The following is a 25,333-nucleotide window of genomic DNA, read 5'->3' on the forward strand; positions in this document are numbered from 1 at the left end:
ATCTCTACCACCATCTGGAGGTAAAACTGTGCTATGGCATTAAAAATGTGTACATTAAATTGAGGTAGTATCAACTTTATTACACTTCAAAGCAGATGATACCTATAGGCTAATGCTATCATGTAGCAATGTTTGAAAAGGTAGCTCTAAGCCTCCATTTTCAGTAGTGCTTCTCATACTTATTCTTTGAAGAGTATAAAGAATTAGTTCTTCAAAATTACTAATAAATGAAAGTGTTATGCAGTTTGAAATCTCAACACTATTAAAATTAAATATTTGTAATTCTATGTGCTAGGTATTCCGTTAAATTGACAAACTAGGGTTTTATATGCCATTATTGCAGTCCAGCTGCTCTGAAGGTTTTGGCATTCATGTGCGGTCAACAGGAATTTTTGCTTTGCTAAATCTGGGGGGAGGGGGGCGGGGACTCTGGTTGTCAGCCCTGGGTGGCTGGGGCTCATGCAGAAGGGCCATGCACACCCAGGAGGCGGGGATAAAGAGGACAGCTGGAGCTCCACCACCTGGGCTCAAGCTCTCCTTCCTCTCCCCCCACTCCACTCCCTCATCAGGAGGCAGCCTGGGCTCCAGCTGTCAGCCCCGGGGCGGCAGCAGCAGCAGCACAGAAGTAAGGGTGGCAATGGAGCACTAAGTCTGCTGTTAAAAGTAATGACATATCACTTTTCACATTGCCACACTTACTTCTGTGCTGCTACTGGCTCGGTGCTGCCTTCAGAGCTGGGTGCCCAGCCAGCAGCAGCAGCAGCAGCTGCTCTCTGCTCTACCTTCAGAGCTGGGTGGCGGTATATGTACTGGGGGGGTAAACAACTATAGACACCAGGAAGGGGGGCCCAATTAAGTAAGTTTGAAAATCACTGATTTAGAGCATCCAGCAGCTGTACACAGTTAATTAAACCATTTCCCCTGTTTAGCAAATTACTAAGATCTCCCTCAACATGTATTTGTCCAGAGAAGTTAAGGAAAACTTAATGAAGATCACAAAAATTGGTAAGGGGACTAAGGCACAGCTACTGTACCAGAAATAATACTACTTTAATCTAGCGAGGTCATATCCGGGGCCTCCAGCCCTGATGATCAACTCCTCCCCCTCAGTGCCTCCTGCATGCCGCATAACAGCTGTTCAGCAATGTGCAGGAGGGGGGGAGAGAAGAGGAGCGGGGAAGAGGAGGGGCAGGGGTGGGGCAGGACCTTAGGGCTAAGTGGAGTTGAGCACCCCGGGGAAAATTTTTAAATCAAAATGGGGGTCCTCAGGTTGCTAAAGTTTGAGAACTGCTGCTCTGGACAAACCATCCTGCATGGATAGCCAAAGCTACCATCCTAATGAACTTTTGCTCAGCCCTAGTGCCTTTGATTTCAACTGTGCGCGTTCTAGAACTCACTGGGAAATTTTCAACTACATGTTTTTTCGTTGGAAAATGCCAATTGGTTAACTTTGTGATGCCGAATTTTGTGAAGACTTCTCAGGTCCAGGATGGAATTACTAGTCAAAATCAAACAGCAAATATTCCAGTGGTTAGGGCACTCATCTGGGATGTGGGAGACCCACGTTCGAGTCCCTGCTTTGAATCAGATAGAGCAGTGGTCTCCAAACTTTTTTGATCGTGCACCCTTATCAGTCAAAAATTTGAGCACGCACCCCCAATACATGTATATAATTTATACATAAATATACATACATGTACTACTATACTAATATATTATGTACATTATAAAACATACAAAATAGAAATTAAAAAAGGATGAGATAAAGATGAAAAACAATATTTTTAAAATAATTTTTATTGTATATTTATTAATGGTACAAAAACTTTTGCTCACAAAAAAATTAATAGTTTTTAGAGAGCAATGTGATTGAATATGCTTCATTATTTCTGAAAATCTTGGTTTAACACTTTGTGATACAGCGATTCGAAGGTCTGGATTAGGGTTAGGGTGCTGGAGGGGGCTTAGAGTTAAGGTGCGGAGTCTGGGAGGGAGTTAGGGTGCAGAAGGGCACTCAGGGTAGGGGTGTGGGAGGATGCTCAGGGCTAGGGCAGGCAGGAGGTGCAGAGCACTTACTGGGGCAGCTCCTGTTTGGTGCAGGGGGGGTGCAGGTGGCTCTGCGCAGCACAGCACCGCCCCCATGTCCACAATTCTGGGAGCTGCCCCCCCAGCAGAGCCACCCAGAAGGCAGGGGCTTTAGGGGCTGAAGGGCCCTGACCTGCAGCTCTAAAGCCGCTTTCGAAATGCGGCCCTTCGAGCACAGGCCGGAGGACTCCGGAGGAGCAGGGGCAGCCGCACAGCCAGCGGCCAGAGAGAAGCGGCACTTTCCCCTTCAAAGTGCCGCTTCTCTCCAGCCGCTGGCTGTGCGGCTGCACCTGCTCCTCCACGGGCCGGGGGACTCAGGGCTGCATTCTGAAAGGGGCTTTAGAGCTGCAGGCCAGGGCCCCGGGACCCCCTTAGCCCAGGGCCCTTCAGCCCCTGCATTCCGGGTGGCCCTGCCTGCAGGGGGGTGGGGGGGGGGAAGAAGAGAGAGAAGAGCAGCAGCTTTCCCACTCACTCATTCCCTCCCTCCTCCAGCAGCACTCCTCCTGCCGCACCCACCAGTGGATCGTCGTGTGCACCCACTGGGGTGCGCGCACCTCACTTTGGAGACCACTGAGATAGAGCACTGGGCTATTGGCTATTCTGTGCATAATTTTTTTGTGTGAAGAGTTTCAAAAGGTCTGTTTCATCCCCACGTGGAATAAAACCAAAATGCTGAAATTTTGCGCAGAACAGAAGAGCTGTTCTCCAGAATCTAATGGTAATATCAAAAAAAGCAGTGACAACTTTCTTCCAAGCCACACAGTTTTGCCTACAGTTTTTTAAAAAAATAAGTTAATCATATCTATTTATCGGACCATCTACTTTCCCTATTTATATCTATTACTGATCATTCATAATACAACTCCAGAATATATATAGTTCATAGGAACAAGTCAAGTTCCTTCTTTAAAAGAAAAAAAAAAAAAGGACTGAAGTTTTGTAACACATGTTAAATTAACAGTCGCAAGTGGCCCCTCTTACCATGGTTATCTGGTGAATGCCTCTCAGATTTTGGATTCAGTTTTTCAGAACACTTTAAAAGGAAGAAAGGTCACTGATCTGACTGAAGTATCTTATCCAAAATATTTACACTCAGACAGATCACCTTTCAAAGTATTGTGGAATTAGTCTACTAGAAATTCAGATCTGAAGAGAGAAGATGGTTAGTTTTAAACTGGAGATTAAGTCCACATAAAACTCTGCATTCCTCTTTTTTTGCGATCAGTGACCTTGACGTATTAATCTGCACCTGTCATCCTCCTGAGCAGCAGCACCACCAAAATTTAGTACTAGAAATTTCAAACAGGCATTCCAAGGTAGACCTAGAACTGGAGGAAGATTTGATAGCAGGTAGGTCTGTATCTGAGTGGTGTCAAGTTTGTGTCTTTATATTACGGCTGTCAATTAATCACAGTTAATTCACATGATTAACCATGATTAATTTGAGTTAATTGCACTGTTAAACAATAGAACACCAATTTATTAAATATTTTGGATGGTTTTCTACATTTTCATATATATTGTATTGTGTTGTAATTGAAACCCAAGTGTATATTTTTATTACAAATATTTGCATTGTAAAAATGATAAACAAAAGAAATGGTATTTTTCAATTCACCTCATACGAGTACTGTAGTGCAATCTTTGTTCTGAAAGTACAATTTACAAATGTAGATTTTTTTGTTACATAGCTGCACTCAAAAACAAAACAATGTAAAACTTCAGAGCCTACAAGTCCACTCAGTCCTACTTTTTGTTCAGCCAATTGCTAAGACTAACAAGCTTGTTTACATTTACAGGAGATAATGCTGCCCACTTCTTAATTACAATGTCACCTGAAAGTGTGAACAGGCATTTGCATGGCACTTTTGTAGCCAGCATTGCAAGGTATTTACGAGCCAGATGCACTAAAGATTCATATGCCCCTTCATGCTTCGACCACCATTCCATGCTGATGACTCATTAAAAAAAAAAAGTATTAATTAAATTTGTGACTGAACTCCTGGGGGAGAATTGTATGTCCCCTGCTCTGTTTTACCTGCATTCTGCCATACATTTCATGTTATAGCAGTCTCAGATGATGACCCAGCACATGTCATGCATTTTAAGAACAATTTCACTGCAGATTTGACGAAACACAAAGAAGGTGCCAATGTAAGATTTCCAAAGATAGCACTCTACCCAAAGTTTAAGAATCTGAAGTGCCTTCCAAAATCTGAGAGGGAAGAAGTGTGGAGCATGCTTTCAGAAGTCTTAAAAGAGCAACACTCCAATGCGGAAACTACAGACCCCAAACAACCAAAAAAGAAAAATCAACCTTCTGCTGGTGGCATCTGATTCAAATAATGAAAATGAACATGCATCCGCCCACACTGCTTTGGATTGTTATCGAGCGGAACCAGTCATCGGCATGGATGCATGTCCCCTGGAATGGTGGTTGAAGCATGAAGGGACATGAATCTTTAGCACATCTGGCACGTAAGTACCTTGCGACACCAGCTACAACAGTGCCACGTGAATGCCTGTTCTCACTTTCAGGTGACATTGTAAACAAGAACCGGGCAGCATTATCTCCTGCAAAGGTAAACAAATTTGTTTGTCTGAGCGATTGGCTGAACAAGAAATAGGACTGAGTGGACTTGCAGGCTCTAAAATTTTACAGTGTTTTATTTTTGAACACTGTTTTTTTTGTACATAATTGTAGATTTGCAAGTTCAACTTTCATGATAGAGATTGCACTACAGTACTTGTATTAGGTGAATTGGAAAATACAATTTCGTTTGTTTTTTACATTGCAAATACTTTTAATCAAAATATAATATGAGCACTGTACACTTCATATTGTGTTGTATTTGAAATCAATATATTTGAAAATGTAGAAAACATCCAAAAATATTTAAATAAATGGTATTCTATTATTGTTTAATTGTGATTAATTTTTTTTAATTGCTTGACAGCCCTACTTTATTTTCCATCTACAGGTTTTGAGACCTATTAGCCCAGAGTATTAATTCAAGATCCATCTGGAGGGCTTTTCCCTAAAGGACACTGAATAGTTTCCAGACAGTTGAAGAACTTTATATTAAACAACCAGACTCTAAATCAATGGCGCTCCTGTTATAAAGAATTAACAGGCCAAAATGCAAGGATATGCAGTAAAGATATTTCCTCATATTCCTTTAGTCCCTCAGGAATCAAAACACATCACTGTTTTTGTGGAGAAAAATATAATTCCTGACCCTGGTAGAAAGACATGTCCAAGAAGACAAACTACAGAGCAACCTTGACACTGGACCAGGAACAGATAGTAATGACAAAAAAAAAATCAACACAGGGGAAAAAACCCTTAACATCATGTAACCTACCTGGGTGAGCCATACCCCTCTCCCACAAAAGGTATCCAAGAAGTAAGCAGAATAAGTTTTGGGTTTTTTTTTAAATAAACAAGTAGCCATATTTGTATAGCTTATCAAATCAATAAAGTATCACTGCATAGAACTGACAAGGAAAGCCCAAGATTTTATTTTCGTGAAAGTAAAGCCCTAAGGAGACAGTTATATCATATACAGAAGCCAGAAGGCACAGACTACCTATTTAGTCTGGTAAAGTATTCAAAGTTCTAATATGGTATTCTGCATCAAATTTATTTCTCAAGATAAGCCATCCGATATTTCTCATTTAGAGAAGCAGTATTATTGTTTTGAGGTGAACAAGTTATAAACAATGGCAAGAGGAGAGGAGTTCCTTTTCTAAGTGGGGATCTGAAGTTTTTTTAAATAAATGTTGATTGACGCTTTTGTAGCAGTACTATCTGACTTATCAGAATGCTTTCTATGACTGCAGATTGAGACTACCCAAAATTGGCATTTTGATTTTCTCTGGCATCTTCATTGTAAAATAGGCTTCTTGTTGCAAAACATTAGTGAATGTTAGTGACTTTCACATTCTGAAAGTACAATATACATACTAAATATTGTTGTTTTGAGTCATTAGGTTCCACTTTAATGCAAAGTGTGATTATACATTTACCAGGTATATTTGTACTAGTGTCATTGCCCAGCAGAAAGACTTACAATTCAATGAAAATGTAGCACAATTCATTGCAACGTATCTTCAAGAGTATTCTCTCCCTCAAAAGAAGAAATTCAATCTTAAAATTTGATTTTTTAATATTGGTCTTTAAAAAAAAAAAAAAGGAGAGACCACACACACTTTGCCCAGACCACAGAAAACAAATCTGAGTTTCACTATTCTTGCATGTGTTTAGTCTTTAATACATTTTAAGGATTAATAATACATATTAAACTACTGAACATATTCTCCTCCCAACACATGATCATTTCATAGAGTCAGATCATAGAATCATAGGACTGGAAGGGACCTAGAGAGGCCTTCTAGTCCAGTCCCCTGCACTCATGGCAGGACTAAGTAGTATCTAGACCAGTGGTTCTCAAAGCCGGTCTGCCGCTTGTTCAGGGAAAGCCCCTGGCGGGCTGGGCCGGTTTGTTTACCTGCCGCGTCCACAGGTTCGGCTGATCGCGGCTCCCACTGGCTGCGGTTCACCGCTCCAGGCCAATGGGGGCTGCGGGAAGCGGCGTGGGCCGAGGGATGTGCTGGCCGCCTTCCTGCAGCCCCAATTGGCCTGGAGCGGCAAACCGTGGCCAGTGGGAGCCACGATCGGCCAAACCTGTGGTCGCGGCAGGTAAACAAACCGGCCTGGCCCACCAGGAGCTTTCCCTGAACAGGCGGCAGACCGGCTTTGAGAACCACTGATCTAGACCATCCCTGACAGGTGTTTGTTTCTTTGGTTTTGAATAGTGAGTTCAACACAATGCTAGGATAGTTATTTTCACTAAAACTTTGTGCTAGATAACATTATACATTATTCCAATGAATAAATATTTTATTTAGAAAGAAGGACAGATTGCAGAGAGGGGTCCAACACTTTCTATAAAAATTTAAATTTCAAAAGCAACAGAAACCACATTTTAAAATAAGTTTAGAAGTTGATCTAATACGGTTTTCTTGCTTTCATTTTGTTTAGGCTCACCACCCTTCTGCTCATTTACAAAAGTAGATACAGTCCTCAGGCAGTGTCTGAACAGTGAATGGTCTTGCATACCATAGGCATTACAATATAAAAACAAAATTGCACTGAGTTATGTACAGTAGGAAAACTTCACATTACCTTAATTGTAAGAAACCTTGACATACCATGCTACATGCTAAAAAAGTGACAAGAGTAGGGCCCAAAAAAATTCCCTAAGGAACTCAATTTCTATCCTATGAATGTGCATTAACAATAGTCCACATTGTGTATTATAGGTCCATACGCCAATTAGCCATGTCTTAAGCATTTTGTCATTGGGACGGTGATGGGAACGTTAAGCCCACATGCAGAAGCCCCCAAGATTGCATTTTAATAAGCAAACTGCAATTTTAATTTACGAAAAGGGGAAAAGGTCTACAAAAGCTTTGACTGTAGACAGAACTAAGGTTTATCTCAGCATGAGTTTTCAGTTTAGTTATAACCCCCTGAAAATTAGCTTACAATACAATATTTTAATTAGAAGTTATCAACATATGATCCAGTCACTGTAGAAAATCCTAATTTTAGAAGCAGTTTTAAAAATACTCACTGTAATATCCATATAGTACTGTGTCCTCAATTTGTCTTGTGACATTAGCATCAGCCCACTCCTAGGAAGATTGAAGGGGGAAAAAATATGTAACACTTATTTCACAAAAGTAACACTTTCAATCCATATAACACATTTTTGAAATCCTAAATATTTTGCTATTGTCAAGTGTATGAACTGGGAAGCATGAGATTTTGTTCTTGGTGGCTTACAGGAATTCAATCAATTGAATTCTTACAGCTCTGGAAGAACAATTTGAACAGACTCAGACTTACAATTCTGAATACAAAAAGCATAGACATGGTAAAAAGGCTGTGTAGTTACCATTCTGCAATACGGAGGCATTTATACAGGCCCCTAGTTATTAATATTTGTTTTGATCATTGAGTTACACCATATTCTTGCATCTAAATACCACATAACAGACAGCACAGAACAACTCGACTCAAAATTAAAGAAAAATATCAATATAAAAAGATACTTATAATTGAAAACTTGATATCAAAGAGCAATTTCATTATATATCTGTCAGGTATCTACCATAGTACACTTTCATGGTCATATTTATATGGTAATAATGAGTAATTTTGCAGGAGAAACCTATAGACCGACAGACCAACTGCACTGGCTACTTAACCTCCATTTTAAAGGCAAATGGAAGAAGCAGTGGGGTTTATTATTGTTGAATGTTGAGAAAAATATGCCCAAATATGTGGTAAGTCCTTTATATTTTAAAAACTTTTAAAATAAGATGCTAAATATAAAAACTAGGTATGAGAACTGACTCAAAATCTGCTTAAGCCATAGTATGTTGACCATGTAGGCAGAGTAGGCTGTCTACCCTACACAGTTAGGTCAATGTAAGGCAGCTTACGTAGCCCTAGTTATGTCAGCGTACACACTACAGCCTTGTCCCACTGATGTAAGTGCCCTACTACACGATGTAACAACTCTACCTTCGAGAGGCACTTATGTCGGTGTAGTTAGGGCAGCAGTTCCCAAATGGGTTTCGCGAACCCCTGGGGGTTCGCAGAACATTACAGGGCCAACATTACAATGTAACATTACATTACGCCAGAAAAATTTCTCTAATGGCGGCCAGAACCCCAGGCATTGGGGGCAGCAAGTGGGACCCGGTTGCAGGGCAGACAGCCCGAGCCCCAGGGAGAGCGGGACCAGGCAGTTTGGGCTGGCAGCCCGAGCCCTGCCCCCATCAGCGGGGGAGCCGGCAGCCCGAACCCCAGGGAGAGCGAACCCCAGTATTCTACACAGGGCTGACAGCCGAAGCCCCAGGGAGAGCGGGGCTGGGCAGTTGGGGCTGGCAGCCCAAGCCCTGCCCCTGTCAGCGAGGGAGCCGGCAGCCCGAACCCCAGCGCTCTGCACGGGGCTGGCAGCCCGAGCCCCAGGGAGAGCGGGGCCAGGCAGTTGGGGGTGGCAGCCCGAGGCCTGCCCCAGGGGGAGCCAGCAGCCCAAACCCTAGTGCTCAGCGCGGGGCTGGCAGCCCGAGCCCCAGGGAGAGCAGGGCCGGGCAGTTGGGGCTGGCAGCCCGAGCCCCGGGGGTCAGCGGGACCTGCAGCACGAGCTCAGTTGACTGGGGCGGTCAACAGGGTCCAGCAGCAGGAGCCCCACAGAGTGCAGAGCCAGCAGCCCAGACCCTGGCGCGGGGCCAGTAGCCTGAGCCCTGTAGTGGGCAGGGTGGCAGCTGAGACCCCAGGCACACATGTGGCAGCTCGGACCCCTGTCCTTGTCAGACAGGGGAAGTTGTTACGGAGGGCAGAGTGAGCAGGGGCCACGCTGTACGTGGGAGGTGGTCCAAGCTAATTTGTCCCTCGCAGGACACCCTCCTAGGGACAGACTTCGTAGCAGAAGAAAAGCTGTTTGCGAGCCAAACGAGCCGGAAGCACATTGTAGCCCGTGTAGCAGTGTTAAGGTGCCTCAGTAATTGTCATTCTCTCTGGAGTGCTGTTTTGCTTCAGTGAGACTTGAGTTAATCTTCTCATTTTCTAGTTTGTTGGTTGTTAGCAGTCTCTCTGTGTTGTTTTTATTAGAACTTTTGTACACAAGTTCAATGGATAAGTGGCTGAAAAAGGAAAGTGTAAAGACGCAAGAATCAGCTAGTGTTTCCTCGAGTCCACACTGTGGAAAATCTAAGTCTAATGATTATGATGGTCCTGGAAAGTCACTTACAAAGAAAAGAAAATATGACGATGATTATATAAAATATGGCTTTACATGCATTGGTGATCAAGAACGTCCACAACCACTGTATGTGATTTGTGATGTTCTAGCAAACAGCAGCCTCAAACCTTCTCTACTTCGGCACCATTTAGAAACTAGGCATCCTGCACACATCAACAAGCCTGTTAATTTTTTCAAGTGAAAATTAGCTGAGAGGAAACGTGACATTACCAGTTTTATATCCAAAGCAAGTACTGATAATGAAAATGCACTTGAAGCGTCATACTGCGTGAGCTACCGAGTAGCAAAAGCATCAGAAGCCCATACCATAGCAGAGAGCTTGATTGGTCCACGTATAAAAGAAGTAGTTCATTGCAGGCTTGGAGAAAAGGCTGCAAAAAGGATTGACATGGTACCTTTGTCCAATAATACATTGTCACGACGAATTAATGACATGTCAAATAATGTAGAGACCACAATTGTACAGAGAGTGAAAAATAGTCCATATTATACTATACAGTTGGATGAATCAACTGATGTAGCTAATCTAGCTATTTTGCTACTGTTTGTAAGTTATGTGAATGAAGGTCTGGTTGAAGACAACTTGTTGTTTTGCTGACCATTGGAAGAACGTACAACTGGAGAAGTTATCTTCAATCTGACTAATGCATATTTTCAAGAAAAGGAAATAGATTGGTCTCATTGCCTAGGCATTTGCACTGATGGGGCAACTTCAATGACGGGGAAGTATACTGGATTTGTAGCTCGAACAAAAAAGGTTGCATCAAAAGTCTCTTGGACTCATTGCAGCATCCATTGACAAGCCCTCGCAACAAAACGCATGCCTGGGGGACTGAAGGAAGTGCTGGACAATGCAGTGAAAATGGTGAATTTCATAAAATCACGGCCAACAAATTCCAGAATATTTCACGTACTTTGTGAAGAAATGGGTAGTATACACAATTGTCTGTTGACCCATACTGAAGTTAGATGGCTCTCAGGGCAAAATCCTTGTGTGCTTGTTTGAGTTTAGAATGGAAATCCTAGTTTTTTTTCCAACAGCCACCCTTTCCAAGAATTAATGACCTAAATTTATCTCTTCAAGGTCTCAATCTAACAGTTTTCAATGTGTAAGAGCAAGTTGAATCCATGATAAAGAAGTTGCAGTTCTGGGAAAGTTGTTTGGAAAACAATCAAACTGAGTGTTTCAGTAATCTTCACGACTTCCTGGCAGAACATAAACTTCAGTTGGATCAGTGCACTAAAACCAATATAACTGCACATCTAAAAGGACTTTGCACAACTTTCAGGGAATACTTTCCAGCTGTATCAAACGATAATGACTGGATTTGCAACCCTTTTGATGATACCACTTTCTCAACACAGATATTGAACACTGAGGAAAAAGAGAAATTGATTGAAATCTCCTGTGATTACGAACTGAAAAGGAGTTTCAGACATCTGTCATTGATCAACTTTTGGCCGAGTTTAAGAAACGAGTACCTCCTTCTGGCAGAAAAAGCTTCTGCAGTTTTGTTACCATTTTCAACAACATACTTATGCGAGAAAGCGTTTTCCTCGTATGCACATCTGAAAACCAAATACAGAAACAGACTTGATGCCGAACCAGACCTGAGACTATCTTTCTCCAGTGGTTCCGGACTTCCAAGAGCTATGCAGAGCAAAGCAAGCGCATCCATCACACTGAGGAAATTTAAACTTAAATCCCTGGAAATATTCATTTTTAGGAGGGGGTTGACGAGATTTCATAATTTAGTGAAAAGGGTTCACGGGCTGCTGAAGTTTGGGAACCACTGAGTTAGGGCGAGGAGGTGTCTGTATTGACATTGCCTTACTTACCTTGGCTGTTGGCTGCCTTGTCAATTTCACAGCTCCATGCTGGAGCCACGAAATGGACAAGAAATCTGGGCAGCTGAAATACTGCTGCTCCAGGCTCCCCACTCCTAGCTGGGCTGCTGCCTGGAGGCTCCTATACTAGGGATTATACTGCTTTAACTGTACTAGTATAGTCAAATGGTACAATTTGTGTGTTTTGACAAGCCCTAAAAATTATAACAAGAAGATAGACCTAAGATGTCTAAAACCCACACTTCTGGGAATAAAGATCCTCAATTTCATCAACCCCTGCACAAACAGTCAATGTTGCAAAATTTGAGTTTCAGGCTTGTTTATTAATTTTCAGTTTTCCTCAGTAAGGTTTTATCATTTACAGAGACCTTACTCATGTTATAGGTTAGTAGTTATAAAAAAGGGATTAAGACAGTCTGTGTATTAGTCTCTTTAAGCAAGGATCTTCCTGACACCTATTTGTCAAATAGAAACATCTATCCCACTTCTTATAAATCTTAAAGTTCACAGTAAGTCAAAACAAACTTCACATTAAGTTCATTATCTCACAGTTATAACCAAGTTTGGGGCAGGATCCAATTACCAAATGCCAGCCAATGACCCTTTATACTCTTACCCATTCTCCTCCCCAGATGTCAGAGAATAAGAACCTTTCACACATGCCGTAAAGCTTAACAGATATGGGTTCTGGAAGATCAAATAAGGACAGCACATTCCTGAGTTAAGTGCTTCTCATGGAGGCAATAAAATGGAGAGTTTAGGGTGGAAAAAATCCTAACATGTCCAACCAATGCTAGAGTAGGAATTTCTAAGCATCATGGCAGAGATAGGATTTTGGGACCGATTTATATAAAGAGAATAAAAAAGTACTTAATTGTGATAGAAAAGTTCTCATGCACAGTTTGCTTTTTTTAAACAAGTATTAAAAATGAATGCACTCCTTTTAATTAATTATGTGCTCTTATGGGAAATGAAGAGTTAACTTAAACACATAGTTACCGTGAAGCACTTCTCTGCTCTCATGAAAGTCTTAAAAGAGGATATGAAAAAGGTCTTGTCAAAAGTAATGTAAACGTATGTCAAAAGAAAATATGAAACAAGGTCACAATAGCAAGCACCAAATCAGCCTGGTGCTGATTAGCCACGAACAACTGCAATTTTAGCCATCAGTCAATGGTATTCAAAAATCCTGAAGGAGAGGTAACCAGGAATTAAGATGACAGCAACAGAATCATATGCCCCTGTTAGAAAGATATTCCAGTTTGGCATCTACATTCTACCAGATAATCTCCATATGTAGCAGCTGAGTTCTCTGCTAAATGAGAGCAACAGGGAGGATAGCAGCAACATGAGATGTACCAATAACAGCAGGAGACAACAACAGAAAGTTTGCTTTGTCAATTTAATTATTTTTAAAATGCAAGTTATGTACAGGAACAAAGGTATATTTCTATAGAGAAGATTACATGTACAGTACAATGCAAGTTATTAGTAATTAAAAATTGTGTCTTATTTCCATTTCCTTTAAAATTCCATTGTCCTATGATAAAGTAATACAATTTACCAGTCCCTCTTCTGCTTACAAAGAATCTTTTGGTGAACTAAGCTTTTCTTTTTTTTTTCTTTTTTTTATAAACTAAAAGTTGTACTTGGATTTTAAGAAATTGTTAGTCATTTAACATTCCCCTCACCCATCTACTTATCCCATTGTCTATCAATGCCAGAATCTGTTAACTAGTGGTGTTCCACAAGGGTCAGTCCTCCGACCAATCCTATTCAACTTATTTATAAATGATCTGAAGAAAGGGGTAAACAGTGAGGTGGCAAAGTTTGCAGATGATACTAAACTGCTCAAGATAGTTAAGACCAAAGCAGACTGTGACGAACTTCAAAAAGATCTCACAAAACTAAGTGATTGGGCAACAAAATGGCAAATGAAATTTAATGTAGATAAATGTAAAGTAACGCACATTGGAAAAAATAACCCCAACTATACATACAATATGATGGGGGCTAATTTAGCTACAACAAGTCAGGAAAAAGATCTTGGAGTCAACGTGGCTAGTTCTCTGAAGATGTCCACGCAGTGTGCAGAGGTGGTCAAAAAAGCAAACAGGAGGTTAGGGATCATTAAAAAGGGGACAGAGAATAAGACTGAGAATATATTATTGCCCTTATATAAATCGATGGTATGCCCACATCTCAAATACTGCGTACAGATGTGGTCTCCTCATCTCAAAAAAGATATACTGGCACTAGAAAAGGTTCAGAAAAGGGCAACTAAAATGATTAGGGGTTTGGAACGGGTCCCATATGAGGAGAGATTAAAGAGGCTAGGACTCTTCAGCTTGGAAAAGAGGAGACTAAGGGCAGATATGATAGAGGTATATAAAATCATGAGTGATGTGGAGAAAGTGGATAAGGAAAAGTTATTTACTTATTCCCATAATACAAGAACTAGGGGTCACCAAATGAAATTAATAGGCAGCAAGTTTAAAACAAATACAAGGAAGTTCTTCTTCACGCAGCGCACAGTCAACTTGTGGAACTCCTTACCTGAGGAGGTTGTGAAGGCTAGGACTATAACAGCGTTTAAAAGAGAACTGGATAAATTCATGGTGGTTAAGTCCATTAATGGCTATTAGCCAGGATGGGTAAGGAATGGTGTCCCTAGCCTCTGTTTGTCAGAGGATGGAGATGGATGGCAGGAGAGAGATCACTTGATCATTGCCTGTTAGGTCTACTCCCCCGGGGCACCTGGCATTGGCCACTGTCAGCAGACAGGATACTGGGCTAGATGGACCTTTGGTCTGACCCGGTACAACCGTTCTTATGTTCTTAACTTTCAAGACACTGTGAAAGGTTCATTTATTCACTAAGGAACCATTTCCACTCCCATTGGCTTCTATGGCAAAAAAAGGAAGTAACTTCAACCAAAGCAGGTTCAGGTTACAAAGGCTTTTCTTTTAAGGGACGGTGCAAATCTAGTTTTGTTCTAGTTAAAGTGTTTGGGGTGGGGGTAATACATTTAGTTTGATTGTCAGATATGCATTTTATAAACAAAAAAGCTTTTTATTTTTGGAATGCAGATGGTTTGGGATTTAAGGGATATTGAACTAAATCCATATCCACAATACCTATTTCCTGAAACTACCAAAACTGCAAAGGAGTATTATTAAGACAAGGGTGTTGGACATAGAAAAACTATCATATAGCCCGTTGGTTTATAAGCCGACAAACCCCCCCCCTCCCCCCTCCCCTCCAGATGGATAGGTAAAAATAGCAAATCTGTATGACCCTTTCATAGGCCAACCCTATATTTCAGGGTTGGCAAACTTTGGACCCTGGCCCATTAGGGTAGAGCCGCTAGCAGGCCTGGGCTCCAGGTAAACAAAACGACAATGTATTAGATATTCAATTCAATGATTCCATAAAGTTTAAAATCATCAAATTTTGGTGTAGACCCGTTTATAAGCCGACCCCTGCTCTTTGATGCGTCACTTTTTTACCAAAAATATTTGGCTTATGAATGAGTACATATGGTAGTTGGTATTTTTCTAAACCAAAAATTATGGAAAACTGAGGACATGACATGGGACAGTTTATGAGCTGCTAATTCCTGAGAAAAAGCCAGTTTTTACAATAAAATGATCTTGAAGAGCGACAAAAAGGGTCAGAAACACCTTCAACTGGTTTATGCCAGAATTACTTCAATTTTATATGAAAATCTGATTTTCATATAATCAAATCATAATTTCAGATACTATAACTGTATTAAAGCCACATTTTTACACGTTTTGTTCTAGAGTTGTGAAGATGAATGGTTTGTTAGAAATAGGATGATGGTACAGAGGCAAGGAAAATCTAAGGAAGTTTTTCCTTTTCAAGGTAAGGACTACAAGAACACGTCTGAAGGAAGAAGCAAAGCAGATGAAAACTGTTTTGTCTATTCTTAATTAGAATCCATATGCACAAAGGTGGAAGATTTTTCCCATTGGGAGAACCTTAACTGAAAATGTTCATGTCAGTTTAAAATCTCAACATTAATTATACATTCTTTGTGCGGATAAGTTATCTGATTCACCAAAGAAACAGTAGCATGGATGCAAGTTGTCCACCCTGTAAATGTGTAAAGCATCTGACTTACCCTTTGAAGTGATTACCCATAACGCCCATATGAATGTATGCAAGAGCATGTGTTCTTTGAGATTAAAAATAAATGGTAGACAAATATGGTAAGCCAATGTACAAAAGCAATCTTTGTAGCAGGGGGAAATTATTTAAGACAATTAAAACTGGTGATTTAAAATCACTAAATCAGCAAGCAGGAAACCATGATTTAAATAACTGATTTTAACCATGTTTTTTATTTGTATTATTTGGTTATTTTCCTAACAACTGGTTGATAACCATTAAAACATGTTGAGTTGCTAAATTTGTGTGGCTGTAGTGCCATAAGGAAGATGTTTCTGTTGATGTAGTTAATTCATCTCTCAGAGAGGCCATAGCTAGGTCAAGAGAAGAATTCTTCCATCAACCTAACCACATCTATACCAAGGGTTAGTTCAAACTAACTACGATACTCAGGGAACAATGTTCTTCATAGCCCTGAGCGAGGCAGCTAAGTCAATCTAATTTTTAAGTATTTTAAGGCCTTGGACTGAGAGCTCATTTGGACAGATACATCTTGTTCCGTTCTTTGGGTATATTTATAATATTATTTATATTTTTGTATAATTATTTTATAGTATGATCTACAGAAAATATTTAGGAGTTTCTCCTCATTTCTATGTATGCAGTGTTAAATGAATAAACCCTCCAGCACCTAGACAAGACTATTCTTGTGTATGTTATAAAGTTGGTAATATTAATATTTTAATGAGAGAACAGTAGGTTTACATTACAAAGTTATGAGGATGAAATCTATTTTAGAAGTAAATGACATTAGTTTGCAATGCTAGTATTCTTCTTCCAAGACAAAAATTCCAACAATGAAATAAGGTATTAAAATATGACAGTTTGATAACTCAGAATGAAGAGATAATGAAAAGGGAGAGGGAAGACATATGGTAAAGCAATTTTGGCAACATATATTTTACTGAATGCCAATATCTAAGTAGTTCATACCTTAAATGTGCCATTTTGATTTTTCATATATGAAACTAGAAAAATGTCCACTGGCAGAAGTGCTGATGTGATAAGTGCAATTGCCAATGCAAAAATAGCTGTTATGGTAGAAATTACTTCACTTTCTCGTCGACTCTGGTACTTGCGCACATAAACCCAGCAAAAAGCCAGAATAGCCTGAAATACAAAAGAAAAGATAGATACCATAACGCAGCTCAGCACAAGAATATCAGAAATGGCATTCAAGTTAAACTGTATTTCTATTCTATATAGATACTTAAACTGCTCTCATCACCATAATATCAGAACATCTTCTGGCTGTGCATTAAACATGACTAACATCTGCTAGGGGTAGGATTACCACCTTTGAAATGCAAAAAATATGGTACACATACCCCCACAAGACAAGCCCGATGCTACCCCAAGCACAAAGCAACTCAACAACCCCCTTCAACAGCCGCTTATAGTATTTAGAGAGAAAACACATACAAATAAAATTAATAACATCACACATCTCACTCTTGCATGGCTCAAACACCCCTCCTCTCCCCCCCCCCCCCCCCCCCCAGTGCACTTGCATGTTGGTGGGCAGACAGCAGCTGGATTTTCAATAGTTTTTATCTATTATCAGTTAAACTGCATAAGTGGGAACACTGCAGCATCTTTAGCTGGACAGAAAAACCTTTAACATTAGCTATCCCAGTGTATTGTGATAATAATGCTAATCTTTAGACCCACGCAAAAAAAACCCTTGCAGATTAAATTATTTTTCTGGCAACTCCATAAAAATACCAGCCAAGCCAATCAAATGCTAGCCATATGGTATCCCGAGCCATGGGTAGTTTGTTCTCTCCACCCCAAAGGAGGATAGCCTACTATTGCTGCTACCTTTCACTCCATTAGTTCAAGAGGCAAAGGCCTGTGCTGGGGATCTAAGAACCCAAAACCTGCTGATGACCCAAACTGATGGCCACTATGGTTCCAGTTTCTCTCTCTCTCTCTTTTTTTAAGTTATGAAATTACACCCAAGATGACCAGCAATAAGACTGCAAAGTCAGGCATTTGAAAGTTAGGACGTGCGGGAATTAGGGCTGCTGTGAAACCTCAGTTCAGTGCTTTAGGGTACAGTCTGTAATTACATGACCACATGCTGCTTTGCCACAAGACCCCTGCACAGCCTGTCTCCGCTGGCTACCCCTAGAGGAACCAGAGACGCCAAGGGGAGGCGTGCAGGAGCGTGGTCGGTAGCCCCAGACCCCAAGGAGAAGGGGATAGGGGGAGAGCTGTTACCCCCTCAGTGGGGGGAGGAAGTGTGAGGGCCAGTTAGTTAACCCCAGAGACAGCAAGGAGAGAAGGGCCTGCGGGAGCCCGTTAGACCGGACACTAGGGGCGTGGCTGAGAAGCACATGCTGCGAGGGTTCATGAGTGGGCTGGGGTGGGAGCGCTCGTTACCCCAGTCACCAAGCACCCGAGGAGGGGGCACCGTGCGGTAACCCGTTCCCGCCAAAGACTGTACGGGAGGCAAGAGCCTGCGGCCTCACAGAGCCTAGGGCGGCCAACCCGGGAAAGGGGAAGAAGCTCCAGTGCAGCCGCGCCGCCTCCTCCTACCAGCAGCGAGAGGCCGAAAAGGCACCAGCCCGTGAGCAGCTCCGAAGAGGCCGCCGCCATCTTCACTTCCGGCAACAGCAGCAGCACCCCCTTTCCCCGGGGAGGAGCTATTTAAAGGGGCGGGGCCTGTTTAGTTACTATGGAAACCGCTAAACAACCCACGGCGCACAAACGTAGCGTTCCTAGTGATGCGAGCTGCACGTCAGTAAGCCAGCAGCCAATGAAGAGAGGGCGGCGCTCCGGCCGCGCGCTCTTCGGCTAGGGGAGATGGAAAATATTCTCTCTTTGGGTGTTCGCCGCCGCCGAGACCCACCTCCGGCAGAAGCCCCGGCAGCCTCTCCGACCCCGCTTCGCAGTAGAAGCCGCCGAGCCGGGGAATCCCTGCCCCCCGCAGTGGCTCCGTCCCCAGAGACAATGGACGTTCATTTATATCTTCCAACCTGAGCAAATTACTCCTGAGGGCGTTCGGCACCAAAAAAATAAAAATTCTGCAAACAATATTTTAAAATTTTGCAAATTATATTGGTCAAATAAATGTGGAGGCCCCAGCATGGCAGTGGGGAGCACAGGCCACTGGCTGCACAGAGGTGGGAGATCACTGTGCAGCTCCCCCCAAGGGACATGAACTCAGCAGTGAGGCTGCACCCAACCGTGACACAGCACAAGGTCCGGGCCTGCCCCAGTTATAATACTCCAGGGTGCTGCCCCTCTGTGCAAAGTGCACCAGGTGTGAGCAGGCAGCCTCAGCAAGGCAGGATCCAAGTGTGGAGGGGCTTATTGTCAGGGGATCCATGTGTGGGTTGAGAGGGTTCTGTGTGGGGTAATCTGTGTGCGGGCAGCTCAGTGGAGGATCCAGGTGCGGGGGGAATCTGGATGCACAGGGTTTTGTTGGGGGGTTCTGGGTGCAACGGTAATGGGACTCTGCAGCAGGGTCCAGGTGAAGGTGGTTGGGGCTCAGTGGAGGTGGGGGTGTTTGGGTGGGGGGAGGAGGAGAGGCTCAGCGGGGGGGTCCAGATGCTGTGGGAGTGGGGCACAGTGGGGTGGGGACCAAGGTGCAGCTGGTTGCGGTTCAGTGGGGTGGGGATCTGGGTGCAGGTGGCTTGTCGGGGTGGTCCAGGTATTGGGCTCATCCGGGAGGGGGGTTCTGAGTGCAGGGGGAGGTGAGGTTCAGTGAGCGGGTCTGAGTATGAGGGGGGTCTAGATGCATGGGGGTTGAGCAGATGGGGGAGCAGCTCCCTGTACAGGGATCCCTCCCCCTGCAGCTGAGTGATGGGTGCAGGAAGCGGGTGGGGGGAGTTTGCAGAGCTTCCTGCAGCTGGGGAAGAAATCTAGGGGTGGGGCTGACCCAGCCCCAGATACCATGCAAGGGAAAAGAAAGTCCCTTCCTCCCTAGCCCAGCCAGGACTAGGATCTGAGTCTGGTGCAGGATAGGAACCACCAGTCAGGTCTTCCTCAGTCCCACCGCCTGCCCCACAGTGATTTACCTCTCTGTTGGCTGCCCTGGGCACCCAAAACATACTGCTGGGAATGGTCGCATGACGGCTCTTGTGGCTTTCATTTGCGTCCCCGTCGGAAAGTCATTTTTTCTGCAGGGAAGCAAAGAAATCTGTGGGGGACATAAATTCTGCACATGCACAGTGGCACAGAATTCCACCAGGAACAGCAAATTGACCAGAGTAGGAGGGAGACAGCATAGCATCTGCACAAGCAGGAGGGGAGAAAAACTTTATCTGGCAATACACTTCAAAGGAATACACTTCAAATGTTCACTGGATTATAAAAGAAAGGGAGAGGATCCCTTACCTATCCTTCACTTAGGGGACATAGGGAACAGCAATTTCTGAGCTTATGAACAGTGGATCCTCTTAGCCTGAAGGTCAGGAGCTGTTGATACATTCCCATAAGTGACAAACTGTTTTAGGCAAAGATATAGCTTGCTAGAATTAAGTTCTAAGCACTAGAACTTTATTTATATCCACACCAGCATCCTAAAGCAGCAGTTCTCAAGTGGGAGGCTCCCAGGTTTCAGGGGTCTGCAGGGCACTGCATGGCTGAAGCCTTGAGCCCCAGCACTCCCCACAGGACTGAAGCCTCGAGCCACGAGCTTGATGCCCCCACGGGGCTAAAGCTCGCAGCCCTGGTGCCACCCAGTGGGCCATGGACCCCCAGTTGAGAGCCATTGCTCTAGAGCCCTGCACCAATACAAAAATTTGAATCTCCATCCAATTCACAAGGATGGTAAACAATACAATTGCATCCACGGATGCAGATATCTGCGGATATAAAGCAGATATCTGTGGATTTGCAGGGCTTTACCTACAGACCCCATCATAGTGTATTATGTTTGTTTTGTCTGGCTTTGTCCAGCCTTTTCTATTTATTTTATTCTTGCCTGGTATCACTTAAATCTGTGTTCTTTATTAATACATCTATTCTTGTTTTATTACAAAACCATCTCAGTGTTATTATATTGAAGTAAAGTATGAGCCATCTGCCAAATTAACAGTTAGGTGTGTCCTCTGTCTCTTTGTAGGCAGCAAATTTTATAATTTCTCTGAAGAACTGGGCACTGCAGGGAAAGGTCTCTGGGGAACTTGGGTTCACTGATTGTTACCTGCAAGGCAAAGTTTTGACTGGCAAAGTCTTGAGGAGCTTGTTGGCAAGGCAGACAAACTGGAGTGGCATGGTGCAGACATACAGGTTAACAGCAGCTGAGGCCAAGGAGTAACACAGTGGCCATACAGTTCTAAGTTCCCTGAGGGAAGTGTCACAGATACAAGATGGTTTTACTTGGGAGAGTGGAGTAAAGGGGGAAGTACTGAAGGAAGGTTTGGGCCAAAATGAAGGAGGCAGCAATTGGATAGGGGGAGAAGATCCAACAGAGAGTTGGTTAGGGAGTGGGTAGAAATGTGATCCTGGAGTGTTTTGGACAGGGAAAAAGTTAAGTGGGGAGGTTTGGACACAGGGAGGGGAGAAATAAAGCAGAAGATGTTGGGCTAGTGGAGTGGGAGAGGGTGTGATTAGGAGCGGAGAAAGAGGAGGTGATTCAGAAAGATTCTGGCATATGGGCAGGGGTCGGAGTGGCTATTGATGCAGTTTTGAACTTCTTGTCATTTTTATATTCGTGCAACTCTTCAATGACTATCAACTGTTAAGCAGGAGCTTACAACTTTTATGCATCTGTATTATACTGTATTGTGTGATAGTCTACGTTCCTCAGAGCAGACTTTCTTCTTCTAAACAGCACTGAGCACACTGTTGTCCAATAAATAAATAATAGCAAACAGGAATAGAGTTGGCCCATCTGAAGAAGTACAGTACTAAACTATGCCATTCCTTCCTAATGGTGCAGTCTGTGAAAACCTTGTGGGACTGCCACTAAAACTTACAAGCATCAGACTCCAGTCCTAGCAGAGTATACAGACATCATTTCCATATCTGGCAGCCCTCTAGCTTCGGGTTGGTGAATTTAGCACTTGAAGCTGCAAGGTATATTTGTGTGTCAATTAGTCCTATTAAACCATTCATTTTAGAAACTTCTGAAAACCCATAGATTCTGCCAAGCTATTTCCAACATTAGTGACTCCTCTGTGCTCACCTTCACAGCACTTGTTCACACTGTTTGCATCATTTTATTGCCAGTGCTTAGGGTCAAGTGAGTTGCACAAGGATGAAGACCCAACCAAACAAAAGGAGAGAGCTGTGGGGTGATGATTCCTAGTGAAGGGGCATATTAATAACAATTTCCACTTGCCTTATCCAGAGATAGGGAGGGCAAATTAAGCAAAGGAGAATGCATAAGAGGAGGAGAAGAGACATAAAACAGGGAAAAAGAGAAGGAAAATAGAGAACTAATGGGTAGTTGAAAAGAAAGGAGCTAGACAACATGAAGAAGACAAAGATAACAGGATAAAGGGAGAAAAGAAATCATGGGTTAAGAAGTACTAGACAAGATGAAAGAAAAAAAAGAGGCAAAAGAAAAAGGATGGTGGAGGGAAAAGAAGAGGAAATTAGGGGGGGGAAATCCCCCAGACAACAGGTGGAAGAGAAAAACAAGAAAAAAGTCAAAGGCCTGGTCTACACTAGGCTTTTATGTCGAATTTAGCGCTGTTACATCGAATTAACCCTGCACCCGTCCACACCACGAAGCTATTTAGTTCGACATAGAGCTCTCTTAAATTCGACTTCTGTACTCCTCCAAAACGAGAGGAGTAGCGCTAAATTCGAAATGGCCATATCGAATTAGGCTAGGTGTGGATGGAAATCGACGGTAATAGCTCCGGGAGCTATCCCACAGTGCACCACTCTGTTGACGCTCTGGACAGCAGTCCGAGCTTGGATGCTCTGATCAGCCACACAGGAAAATCCCCGGGAAAATTTGAATTCCTTTTCCTGTCTGAGCAGTTTGAATCTCATTCCCTGTTTGGACAGCGTGGCGAGCTCAGCAGCACTGGCAACGATGCAGAGCTCTCCAGCAGAGATGGCCGTGCAATCTAATAGAAGGAGGGCCCCAGCATGGACTGATCGGGAAGTCTTGGATCTCATCGCTGTGTGGGGCGATGAGTCCGTGCTTTCAGAGCTGCGCTCCAAAAGACGGAATGCAAAGATCTACGAGAAGATCTCTAAAGCCATGGCAGAGAGAGGATACAGCCGGGATGCAACGCAGTGCCGCGTGAAAATCAAGGAGCTGAGACAAGGCTACCAAAAAACCAAAGAGGCAAACGGACGCTCCGGATCCCATCCCCACACATCCCGTTTCTACGAGGCACTGCATTCCATCCTAGGTGCGGCCGCCACCACTACCCCACCACTGACCGTGGACTCTGAGGATGGGATATTGTCCGCGGCAGGTTCCTCGTCGGACATGTTAGCGGACGGGGAAGATGAAGAAGGAGATGAGGAGGACGAGGCAGTCGACAGCGCTGGCACCGCTGATTTCCCCGACAGCCAGGAGCTCTTCATCACCCTTACCGAGATCCCCTACCAACCGTCCCCATCCCTTACCCCGGAGACAGAATCAGGGGAAGGATCAAGCAGTGAGTGCTTTAAATATCTAAACATTTATTTTTACAAGAACTGGAATATTTATAATATTAACAATGGCTGTTTATTAAAGTGCTTAAACATGTAAACAATTATCTGCAAAAAAACTGGAATATTTACAATAGTAACAAAGGGTTTTTCACGATTTGTCTGCCTTAGGCTCTTCACAATTTAGTCCCAAGTATTTAAAATTTTTTTTACAATGTCCGGTAAGTCATGATTATGCTGCCCAAGACGCTCCACTCTTTAGTCCCAGTGCACCTACGCGAAAATCCGGTCAATATGGCCGGGGATGGAGGCGAAATCCTCATAGGAGAACTCCTCGTAGGTCTCATGAAGGTACATTTCCAGCCTGTTCATCAGGTTCCTGGGTAGGGCGATCTTAGTGGGCCCTCCGTGGTAGGACACGTTACCGCGCCACGACACCATCAGATACTCTGGTATCATCGCCCTGCAGAGCATAGCGGCAAACGGCCCTGGTTTCTGAAGGCTTTCTCGAAACATCCTTTCCCTCTGGGACTCCGAGATCCTCAGCAGGGTGATGTCGCTCATTACGCCCTGCTTTGAATTAGGGAGGGGAATGTTAGTATTGGGACTGCTTTACAGCCACGCGGTGGAGGGAGAGGGGCAGCATACAGGGATCTTTCCCTGGAACAGCCGCGAGGGGGTGGGACAGGGGCATAGTTCATGCTGTCCTGATTGCTGGCAGCAGAGACTGGCATTGCTTTCAATGTGAAAGGAGGCCAGTGCTACTAGTACAGTTTTAAGCAGCCAGAAGTCTACGGCTTACCATGATTGCACGCTACAGAAGTTCAGGTGTCCTGCCACGCTTCTCAGATAACTGCAAGACCACTGCAGGACCCCAGGCACTGAAGGCGATGGCCGAAAATTCGACCTTGTCCTGAGTGCGCATGTGAGAGGTGCAGTGCATGGTCTTGTTCACAGAGAAAGACTAGGTTCTTTGTACACAACTTCATTTATCTGTCTCAGGAATTCACTCCATTTTTCCCATTCACACAGACACATCTGCGACTGTCTCCCAACCCAGCCTGTCAGCACACTCCCAGAGGCTAGCGCAGATTAGGAGGAGGAAGAAGAAGACGCGGGAGGACATGTTCTCAGAACTAATGAGCTGTTCCCGAGCCCAGGCAGCCCAGCAGACACAGTGGAGGGAGAACTTGTCCCAAATGCACCGAGCAGTCATGGAACGGGAGGAGAGGTGGCGTCAGGAGGACCAGCAGGCTACTGAAAAGCTGCTTGGACTTCTGAGGGAGCAAACAGACACGCTCCGGCGCCTTGTGGATGTTCTGCAAGACCGGAGGCAGGAGGACAGAGCCCCGCTGCAGTCTATCTCTAACCGCCCTCCCCCGCCACCAAGTCCCACACCCCCCTCACCCAAAGTACAAAGAAGGAGGGGCGGCAAGGGCCGTTAAAACTTTCAGTCAACCCCTGCAGACTGCTCTAGCACTAGAAGGCTCTCATTCCCCAAAATTTTAAAAGTCCTTTCCTACACACCTCACAGAAGCCCCCGTGCAAGTTTCAACCCCCACGTTTCATGTCTGGTTCATAATAAAATATTCGTTTCTGTTAATTACTGTTTCCATGATTTTATTTTGGAGGAGAGTCTGTCTGAACGAGGGGAAGGGGCATGGTAATTGGACAGGACAGTCACCTTTACCAGGGTACAGAGGCGGGGTCAGGTCCAGGATCAGGACACATACCCAGTGCAGTGACTAGTGACCCTGTTCAATCTGGGAGGTGGTTTTCATGTTCTGTGGGGGGGG

The 25,333-nt window shown here is 43.7% G+C and overlaps 1 protein-coding gene across 2 annotated transcripts in view; it reads right to left on the reverse strand.

Moving 5' to 3' along the window:
* The window catches only part of LMBRD1 (LMBR1 domain containing 1), a 258,648-nt gene extending 240,061 nt beyond the window's left edge, over positions 1–18,587 (reverse strand). Inside the window, exons 1-3 of one of the 2 annotated variants that reach the window (XM_065400966.1) lie at positions 18,507–18,587; positions 16,899–17,075; positions 7,725–7,785 (exon numbers count right to left, since the gene is read on the reverse strand). In XM_065400966.1, the coding sequence (XP_065257038.1) occupies positions 7,725–7,785; positions 16,899–17,075; positions 18,507–18,566 (298 nt within the window). In that variant the 5' untranslated portion in view covers positions 18,567–18,587. The remainder of the gene's footprint in view (positions 1–7,724; positions 7,786–16,898; positions 17,076–18,506) is intronic. The other variant, XM_065400965.1, reaches the window with a different exon arrangement.
* Between the last annotated feature and the right edge of the window lie 6,746 nt (positions 18,588–25,333).

Source organism: Emys orbicularis, chromosome 3 (assembly GCF_028017835.1).
Source record: "Emys orbicularis isolate rEmyOrb1 chromosome 3, rEmyOrb1.hap1, whole genome shotgun sequence".
Taxonomy (NCBI): Eukaryota; Metazoa; Chordata; order Testudines; family Emydidae; genus Emys; species Emys orbicularis.